Source organism: Convolutriloba macropyga, chromosome 3 (genome assembly GCF_964194025.1).
Source record: "Convolutriloba macropyga chromosome 3, txConMacr16.3, whole genome shotgun sequence".
In the NCBI taxonomy this organism is placed as follows: domain Eukaryota; kingdom Metazoa; phylum Xenacoelomorpha; order Acoela; family Convolutidae; genus Convolutriloba; species Convolutriloba macropyga.
This window is the reverse complement of record NC_134470.1, coordinates 250,285-261,479: the sequence shown is the minus strand read 5'-3', so window position 1 is coordinate 261,479 and position 11,195 is coordinate 250,285. Positions and strand designations below refer to the sequence as shown.

At 32.6% G+C, this 11,195-nt stretch overlaps 1 protein-coding gene across 1 annotated transcript in view; it reads left to right on the top strand.

Moving 5' to 3' along the window:
* The first annotated feature begins 3,371 nt into the window (after positions 1 to 3,371).
* LOC142335820 (uncharacterized) overlaps positions 3,372 to 11,195 on the top strand; it is a 61,320-nt gene continuing 53,496 nt past the window's right edge. The window contains exon 1 of the mRNA XM_075384149.1: positions 3,372 to 3,578. Coding sequence (XP_075240264.1) covers positions 3,463 to 3,578 — 116 coding nt within the window. The 5' untranslated portion in view covers positions 3,372 to 3,462. The remainder of the gene's footprint in view (positions 3,579 to 11,195) is intronic.

The window sequence follows — 11,195 nt, the reverse complement described above, 5'->3', positions numbered from 1 at the left end:
ATATGATCAAACGTTTCTATAATTTGGGTTTTTTTTCAGCAATATTGTTAGAAAACTAACAACTGGTATGTTACTTTAATTCAAATTACCCATTTGCGTCACATACTTTTGAGATCACATATGTTGAACAATACAGAGATTTTCAGTAGAGTTTTTTTTTCGGTCACCAATGTTTTGACTTTCGATTTCCTAACAACCCCTCCCTCCCTCCCCCCCCTAAAAACTTGGGTTTGGTGAGAGAGTTACATCAGTCACAATACGTCATTTACAAAATTATTAGGGCCGATTAGAAATTCTTCAAACATCAATTTTAAGTATGACCTTTCCATCTCCAAAACCAAATTACAGAATCCGAGCTTCAGGAAAAAGTCCCAAAGTTTTAGAAGTCCTTATGGAAACTTCATTTCGTCTAGAAGAAACCAAACACCACTGAATGGTGAAAATTGGAGCATTGAGTTTGGCTGCTAAAATATCGATGCTAAAAACAATTACATAATGTAAATGGTAAAACAAACGCCTTACATTGTAATATCAACGCTAAAATGATTGCTAATTTATTTAAGATCAACTCCTAAAACTCTCTTATAATCAGGTCTGCTCAATTTTCTTTATAATTGTTTACTTGAATAAAACTAGCTGTTTTGATGTTCAAATTTTTGGAGAGAGTTTTTGAACTAATTTTTTGCTACAGCTCTGCTCCAGAGATAGTTGTCTGTAGAAATTTTGCTCTTTTGTTGTATAATTATATCTGAATATATAGTTTGGGTCTAGTTGTTTGCCAGTGCTCTGCTCAATTGGCTGCTTTTTTAAATTTTATTCGGAGATAGAGTTGCGGCACTGCTTTTTCTATTGCTGTACTCAATTTTGTTTATTTTTGTTTGTTTGTAGCTCCGCAGCGTCCACTCCCCTGCTTTGTTGAGAAAAAAAGGAGATGAACATAACCAGAACATACTGGAAAGTCTCAGAGTTGGGTCTTTCAACTTGAGTTGAAAAAACTTTCGAGAACTACATTAGCTAGTTAAGCAGTTCTCTTGCTCCTCCAATCAAAAGAAATCATGATGGACTTCAGTAGGATTTGAAAAAACTCTAGCTCAACCCGCAAAAAGATCGTGATCGACCCGAATGGGCTGCGACCAGAGCTTGCGACCAAGATAAAGTATTCATTCAGAGTGACAGCTTCTGTTTTCTCGATTCAAACGCATGCAATATGAATACTTCTTTGTAAGATTCCTTAGAAATTAATTGGTTAATTTGACAAAATTTGTAGTCCGATGGCCTAACTTGTACAAAAGTTGTTTTTGTTGTTTGTCACTACAGCAGCTTAGTGGGTGCGTGATATTTGTGAACTACCATAACACGTAGCATGTTTTTACACAATGTGTTACCATATAAAGCAAATAATTTCTTGTAAACATCCCTCCTGTAAGCAATTGCACAACACTACGGAACCTTCGAGCACTTACAATTTTTGCATCCGTCCACAGTCACTGATGCACCTTACTGAAAAAAACTTTTAATCGGGAACACCTAGTATAGCAGAATTTTTACTTCCAACAGCAGTCAAAGACGTGATGGTCTGTATCAATTTACATTAAACTAGCAGAAAATAGAAAAATTATATGCGACCCATTACAATCAGAATTTGAAATTTTTTGATTCGTCAGTCTTTTCAGTAGCAGGTTTTGGTTAAATATTTGGGAACGTTTTCTGGTTGTGGCCCAAGTAGTTTATGCATTGCTAGTTGCAGCGAACGTGCCTTTAACTAGTAAATAATTGTGTAACACTATGGCAGGTGCGATTGGTTTACTGATATGAAATAATATGATTTCACTATTATTGGTGGCACAAACTGGGTGGTGCCATCAGACAACGTTTTAAGCGGACGATATGAGAACTTTGTATCAAATGGACAACAGACCATAACATGCAAAAGCTCAATATCCGTTAGAAAACTGGTCCAGTTTAGCAAGCCGGTGCGCGCTCGTTGCTTCGGTAACCGGCCCGTTAGTCAAAATTGCATCTCACAAATAAAACTTTGAGAGGCATGGCCATAGACAGCGGTCAAGGATTAATAGCATAAAAGCGCTTTGGTTTTTGGTTAGTTGAAATTAATGTGAATGCCAGATTAGGGAGATTAGTAGCAATGTTTTGATCAATTTCACTATTAAAGTACATGTTTCTGTTGTCCAGTTGAAACAAAAAGTATTTGTCGTTGAAAATCCGTTGTGTGCCCTCTCTCAATTTACGGTACTCAGGGTACGATTCCATCGGCGACTAAAGCGTCGAGGTAGATAGATTAGTTTGAAAGTTTGAACTTAGGCTGAAAAAAGAAAAAGTCATTTTTTGCCATAAAATCGGTGTCCTAATTTAGGACACTAAATTTAGGGTAAAATATTAGACTTCAACGGAAATATATCTTTCGACGCCTGAATCGAAACTCTTGAAATAATCGGCTGCTTCACTATTAGACACGGATTTGTTTGGTTTATTTCAACTCCGGTATATTTTTAAGGAGAAAATTTTTTGTTCACTAATCTCCAAAAATGCACTCTTAACTTCAATTTAAAATGAATTTCAACTCCTTCATACCTTTTAGATCTCTAAACACCATAGAACAAAACCTTAGTCCGGCTTGGGCATATAAATTTTATACCCTATGTTTCTTCTGATGTATTTTTACATAGTAACCTCCAAAATAGCAACAAATAATTTGTAGCGCGGATCTGAAAAAACACAGGAAGGCCAAAACAGAAAAGACCGGTTTCTTTCAAATTTTTGATCTTCTAAACGACAATGCCTGGCACATCTCTGGCAAATATGGTGCTTTCGTTTTATATATTAATGTACGAAAATTACGCAATTGTTTTTTTCTTGTCTGACCCTTCAGCTTTGCAGGGGCGTAACAGTTGCACCCAGAAGCACAGGTCCTGTAATACTCTTTAATATTAAATAGTAGTAAAGCTCCTGGGCTTGCTCTCTAAACTGTCTCTCTAAACTTAGAAAACCTCAAACAGAATTATCGAATTGCCTCTTATAAGAGTATTAATTTCCTCTATTGTTGTCACATTTTCAGGATCTTCCCCGTATTCCAAAGCATCCATACATTTTACATTCTCAATCCTGGAAATGCCATAACAGTGAGACACAATTATACTCTTATTAGAGGCATATCAATAACACTTTTTTTTAGAATCTTCTAAGTTTTGATTGACAACATTTCGCATTGTTAACGCGCAGAATTTTAATTTCAATATAGGAGTTGATAACTAGATCAACTTTTCTCAAAGCTTAAAAAACTAGAGTGCTCTAAACATCACATGGTAGCAATTCATTTTATTCCGGGTTTTTGGGTTTCAAAATTGTGTCCACCATATTCCAAAAGAACTCCATTCTGTCAACTCCGGTTTTGATCAACTTTATTTTTGTACTTTTGAAATCAGATCAATACATTTTCTTGTTCAAATGAGTTCTTTTGTTAAGATAAATTTACACCGATTTTTCTTCGCCGTCGTGACTTCAATTACAGTTTATTACATGTGCTCTAGTTATTCCTCTCCAACAGAAAGGAGTAAAATGTGGTAAATATACAACGGTCCAACAAAAAAGCGCTTTTTGGTCGATTCTCCCCGCCACCTCCCCCCACTGTTTTTATCCCCCCCCGCTTAAAAATTATTTGTTGTTATTGGCAACGTTTTTATTTGTTAAGTTTTATGTTACTATATAAGAAAACCGGGATCTATTCTGTTTCCCCCCAGTGTTTTTATGACCCCTCAGTTACAAATTATGTGTTGTTATATAGCACGTTACTATGTATAAAGGGGGTCATAAAACGCCTGAAGGGGGGGGGGGCACAAACGGAAGAGATCCCCTTTGATTACAATGTTTTTGTGCATGTGTATAAGAGGCATATGTTCATAAATTAGCCCAAAGGTTTTTTTTCATTATACTCCGCGTAACAAAAAGCCTCATTTCTTTTAGCAAGGTCTTTCATTTCCAATTGTGCCCCCACCAACTTAGAGTGTGCATTTTATGGGGCGTTTAAGAGGGGCGCTTAACGTACTGAGGGGTGCGAATAAGCGAAAAAGATCCCTCCTGGGTCGAGATGTGAGCGCCGTTTCAGTGCATTATTTTGTAAGAAGTGCGCTGAATCTGCTAAAATTATGTAAGAAATGAGTTGAATGCGGTGAAATGCGCTGAAATGAGCTGAAACGCGCTGATTTTTCAAATTTTCAGCGCAAAAATCTTCCATTATTTTGCGCTGAAATGCGCTGAAACTTTGTAAGAAATGTAATCAAGTTTCAGCGCATTTCTTGAAATTAATTAGTGGATTTGAATGCTTTTTGACACTGATTCCTCAATTTTGAACCATTGAATTTTCCCTATTTAATGATGATCTTTTTCATAAAAAAATGCGCTGAAAAACGCTGAAAATATGCAAATCAGAAAGCGTAGCATCAGAACTTCTTGTGTTTGTGCTGAAAAACTTGATCTTTCCCCATTACAGCCCCCACCAAAACATCCCCCACGATTGTGGTATGTTTACCATTATTTCCATGGGCTGCGCATTTTATAGCCACTAAACTTTGAAAGTCCCGAAAAATTGATGCCAACAGAATATCAATTTTTAAAAATTCAAGTTGTCTGTTTTTGACATCTGTCAATAACGGGGTTAAAGTTAGAAATATAAAGCATTCCTTAAGTCGAAATCAAAATTGAATATTAAAGGCAAACTGTTGGTAACTAATAATACTACATGGATATTAGGTTTGTGACATTAATTGTCAGTTGTTCATTTTTTTTGGATATTTATAGTCCTAAAGCAAAAATTTCAACCATTCGTACGTTCCAGATTTAAAAATTTAGGATTCTAAAGTATGCAATCTATAACTTTCCAAGCCACAATACTGTGTCAAAATTAGTAGAATATGCTGTATGATGAATTCGCTAATTTATTGGGAGTATGAGGTGGTCAACCTAAGCCAGTTCTGATCAGACCGACTTGGATTGTGGCTCAGGCAGCATCGGACAACCTTAGATCAGACCCACTTCGTTGCGCAAAACCTACTTAGTTCTTGCACAGGTACCGGACCCACTTAGCTCGGGCACTGGGGTTGTCAGAACTACTTAGGGCGCTCATAAGGGGGTAGTATTCACTACTACCATAGCTGTAGCAGTGCTAATTGGTATAATGTATAATTTGCAGCCGAAAACCACAAGTAGTTTTCTACATGTTTACGGGGATTTTCATCGGGAAAACTAGGATCTTAAAACGGAGATGTTTAGCTCAGCAAAACAAAATAATACTTGGTCTATATCGTAGATATATATATATATATATATATATATATATATATATATATATATATATATATATAAACGTTTATAAATATATATATATATATATATATATATATATATATATATATATATATATATATATATATACCTACTGTATAACTAAATTGTCAATACAACCTCTTAAACAAGAAGCGATATAATTTGTTCAATTTCCTTTTTCCAATATACAGATTAAATATAAACACAAGTATAATGTATTATGTTTTGTGATCTTCTTTTCTACACCCATCCGTATCTTCATATAAAACAGTTCCAAGATCTCCATTTTTAGAAAACTCATTTCTCATTTAAAATACCAAAAACAAAAAAAGGTTGAACTTCTGATAAATAAAAAAATCACACAATTGAAGAACAGGCGAAAGTAAGCATAGATGCCGAAAGCAAAAACTCGCTTGAAGTAGTTTCCCAATTAACACCATTTCCACAATTTGTTACATGACCTATTAGTGAAAATCAATATCTTAGTTTGACGCTTACTTTTATAAAAATTCATATAGAATACTTTTAATTACTGCTTTCAACAGTCAAGCATCGAATGAACAAAAAAAAAAGAAAATCTAAAGAATAAAACTTTAGTTTTATACACTCAGAAGCCTTTCATGACCATTCAGTAATAGAAAATATATTACCCTACACCTCAATCACTTTATTCAAGAATTCTTCTACATACACATCTTCATGAAAGAAATCGAAATGAAACTGTACCACTCTAATATAATCCGCTCTAGATTAATAAACAGAAATTTTTCACTTCTGTTTTAACAAACAGAAATTTTTCAATTTTTATTCATAGTTTATAACACTTTTCTAGAAAGCGTTGGGCTTTCATTTTGCAATCAAGAGACTTGCAACATACGAAATCTCCACGTTAGAACCAAAAACAAATCTCCTAAGACTGGTAGAAAAACTATACACCACAGAGTCGTCAAGATTATTGCATAAAGCTACAAATCACACAGTAATAGTTAAATTTATTAACATAAAAACATTAGTTTACATTCAGGGAAAAAATTCATTCAAAACCAAATTAATCATTTTACATAAAAACAACCAGGAAACCATGGAGACATAAATACTTTAATCAATGAACTTCGTGAACGACTTCGTGAGCTGGACAAATCTTATAATTAAAGCAGGCCTATTATTATACCATTTTTAAAGATTTTATTTGATTTGTAATCAAAATATCCACCAATGGAAGTTTTCCCGGTATCGCTGAAAATAGAGCTCACTTCGAAAATCAGGAACTATAACTTTCATCAAAAAAATAAAACAATTTTCTAAAAGAAAAACAAATCAGTCAAATTGTTCCAATAGAATACCCTTACAAGCATTTTATCACCAACCACAAATAACTCCAAAACTAACGCAAGAGAGCAAAGTAATATAACACATAGACATGAAAATAAGATACATATTTTTTGAAAATCTTCACATCAGATCACTAGTAAACTAAGTACAAAAAGAACAATTATACCTAGAGAAATAGAAATCAAATACATTTTAAGGAAATAATAGACAATACTCAAAAGAACCGAATACTGAAGATGAACAAAATGATGAAGGTCAATCAAGAGTGGATAAACAGGACAATGATTTGGAAATAAAAGATAATACAGAAGGTTCACAACCAGGGAGCCAGTGTATTTCCTCTACGGAGACGAACTATTACAATCTTTAACTGATAAACAACAAGCATTTTTACAATTGTGACCATATCCAAGAAGGCTAGTTAATTATCAAAGCATCAAGCAAATATAGCGATAATAGTTTGATTCTAAGACTAATTAAAAATGAACCACAACAAACGGTTCACTTTTTAAACTCTATTATACTAGATTTTTTGCTCCTTGACAAGATGACCACGACTGACATAATAGATTAACTCGTATGAAAAAAAGCACTATAAATATCTTTTCATTCCGTCGCAATAGCACGTCACTACGTCGCAATGCCGAAGGATATCACTCAAAGATCTGTACAATTGGTAATTTAGGTATTACCCAATTTGACAGAATAAACATCTACATTAACGTTTATAGTGGCACAGATTAAGCAAAACTTCAGGAGATACCATTCAAAAAACAATATGTAACCTTCCACAATAAAGAGGACAAAACTTAAATTAACAAAAAATAACATCCCACGCACAGATGATTGCTGTATCAAAAATTATAACTTAGATTTCGACACATAATGTCAGGAAAACCTATCTAGGCTTTTTTCGCATAAAATATCAGATTAATTCTTAAAGAATTGATAATAGTAAGACAAATTCAAATATTCAATATTTTATTATTTTCAATCATAATTTTCAATACAATATATACATGATTACAGAATCTTGCATGATTACAGAAAGATTAACATTGGTCTTACGAGAATCTTACTCAGGTAACATGCAATTATTGCCACTTTAAAATCCAAAAAGAACCCGTTGGGCCAAAAGACAAAGGCTCCAAAAATTGTTCCAAAAAATAAGCCAAATAAAGCCCCTGAACGAGAGAAAATAATTATCTTGTGAGATCTTGCAATATTCATAAAAAGATTGTTATTCTATAAGTTCTGACAAAATTTTTACAAAAAATGGTTGTCTTGCAAGGTCTTACAAGATGAATGGCTACCTTGTAAGAATCCTTCAAGTTCGTTCCGGTTGAGTTTTATTCTCATTGGTTGTTTTATGCGCAATTTTCTTCATTTAATTAATGCATTGAGATTTTGCCAACTGGCATCGTATGTTTGACTGATATTTTTATTCAATAATTTAAATGAAAAATGTTTTTCAAGATAATAATTTTTTCTGCATCAGTACAAAAATAAAAATTTTGACTTTTGATTTTTTGCCAAAAACTGAAAAGCGTCAACTAAATTGATATATATTTTTAATGCTCTTATGAAAAACAAATTAATAGATTTAATTAGAGTTTTCTCATTGCATTCAATCTGGAGAAACAGAAAGATGCTCGTATTTGTACTTTCCAAATAATACTGGGTATTAATATATTACTCAAAAAACATTTTTTTTTACTTTTAAGTTTTACAATGTTGAACAACATGCCTGTTTTTTTTGTGTGCATCATCTCCAAATTTTTTAATGCGCAGTGTATTTCAGTTCAAAGATGAGCGGTTGCCTTATAAAATTTTTGCAAGCCAACGCCTAATCTTTTCAGAATCATAAAAGACGAATGCTTATCTTGTAAGATTTTTTCAGAAAATCTTGGTAGACTATGCATCACCCTCTTACAAGATACTGTAGAATCTTTCAAGCTTATACAAGGTAACCATCCCCAGTCCACTCGGGATACTAAGCATGTAACACAAATAATAATAATAATAATAATAATAATAATAATAATAATAATAATAATAATAATAATAATAATAATAATAATAATAATAATAATAATAATAATAATAATAATAAGAATAATAATAATGAATTTTTCCAAATACATATCGAGTAATTCACTTAATGATTACACAAACAATTTACAATCAAGAAGTTATATGCATTTGGGGAGAACATCAAATAGGTCAATGGACCTGTCAGAGTGATGCCTCCTCTGGACAAATTTGAGCTTTATCATTTTTGTTCTATCATCGACAACCTCACAATAGAAATGGCCTTTTCCCAAGAACATCAAGTTAGTCAGTGTTTACAATCAAGGAAAGTATATTTAAAAAAGACCATGAGAAAACCAGCAACTACCAAAAAACATTTACCAACTCGCTACCACCTAGAATAAAGTTATCCTTAAAATCATGAACAAGTTTTTCTAACTAATATCTTTCAGCAGACATTATTGATTTGGTTAGATTTTCATCCATTTGAAGAATTTTATGATATAACATTCTCACCCTTGTCACTTTTAGCTTATTATTCTCAGTAGTAGCTTTTTCTTTTGTTTTTAAAGGTTTTTTTTCGTCCCTGAACACCCATACTTTTGACAATTTCATCTTCGGTTATCATGTTTTTGAAAACTTTGTTATTGTGATCCTGTCGAACACATCTGGACATTATTTTGAACAGCTCATAAATATGTATTTCGAAATCGAATAAATTTTTTCTCTCTTTTTCAATTCTCTCAAGCTTTCAGGTTTTTTTAAAGCAAATATAATTCTCAAGATTTTGTTTTGTGACCACTCTAGGTCTTTAAGATTATTAGCACACCCATAAATAAGCGCCGCATAATGAATTACTGGTTGAACATAAGCGTTGTAAAGTTTTACCATAGTTTTCTGTCTGAAAAAACGTTTCAATTGAAATAAACTTGATGTGATTTGTTGAAGTTTTTGTTTAACCATTTTAATATGCTTTCTGAAATTAAGTTCTTTGTCAATGTGTATTCCTAAATACTTAGCTGTGTCTTTGCTCTCAATTGTTTTTTGACCTATAGTTAACTTGTTTGAGTTTTGTTTAGCGTTTTTGTTAAAAATAACAATATTTGTTTTCTCAAAATTAACTGTCAATTTGTTAGCAGACATCCAATTCACTACATTTGTCATGTCATTGTTGAGAATGTTTAGATCATGAGCAGTTCCATAAACATTTGTATCATCTGCAAACATAGTTACTTTCGAATGCTGGCATACTGCAGGTAGATCATTTATGTATAGCAGAAATAGTAAGGGACCCAAAACTGAACCCTGAGGCACACCAATGCTTATTGCTTTTTTACATGACGCCTGATTCTTAATTTTTAAATATTGCGATCGATTAGCAAGGAAAGATTGTAAAATACTGAATATTTTCCCTCTGAGTCCGTATGCATAACATTTTTTAAGCAGAATATTGTGGTCCACCGTGTCAAAAGTTTTAGTTAAATCAATGAAGGTACAGCTAGATGGTGTCCTAAGATTTCTATTTGTCCTTAAAAACTCAACAACTTCTGCAACCGCATCAATGGTACTACGTTTGCTTCTAAACCCAAATTGGCTGGGCAATAAAACCCTATTGACATTGAGAAAATCTTCAAGAAAACGGTTCTGAGGAACAAAAAAAGGTTTCTTCTCACTCTTTTAAGAAAGAGTATTTTTGCAGAGATAAAGAAATTTAAAAAAAAACTAATGAAAGAGAAAAAAAGTTCTTTTCCTTCATATGAAATTTTTGTTTTATGTTATGAAGATTTTCTCTATCAAGATACAGTTTCGTTTTCCATTTTCAAAGACTGGAAAAGATCAGCTCCAAGAGAATTTTCAGAATGAAGAGAAGTCAAAATTTATTCTCTAATTTTCTAAAAAGTGTAAATGCCTATTATCTAACTTTTCAAATGGACAATCCATTCTTTCTCCAAATTTCTAACTCATTTGTATTTCATGAAGATTTTTAGATAGAAGAAGATATTGTGATCACATATTTTGCAAATTTCAGTTATTTTTAATAGAATTTACTTCTACTAACTATGTTTTGACTTTCGAATACCTATCAGCCCCTCCCTCCCATCCCGCCCTCCGCCCTCCGCCCAAAAAATGGTTTTGGTGGGAGGTTTACATCAGTCACTATATGTCTATTACAAAATCCAAAATCCGATTAGAAATTTTTCAAATAACTTTTTTAAGCATGACCTTTCCATCCCAAAAATCGAATTACAGCTCAGAGTTTTTTTGAGTTATGAAAGAGAAAATAAAAATTCTTTTTTCTGTTGAAAGAAATTTTTGTTTTTTTTATGAGGAATTTCTTTACCAATCAAGATTTAGTTTTTCAATTTAAAGAACAGCGCAAACACTGTAAAACACCAGTTTTAAGAGCTATTTTGAAATCCAGAGAAGTGAAAAATATATTTCTAATTTTCAAAGAAATGGAAAAAAAGTATAAACAAAATTATTCAGTCTGGCAA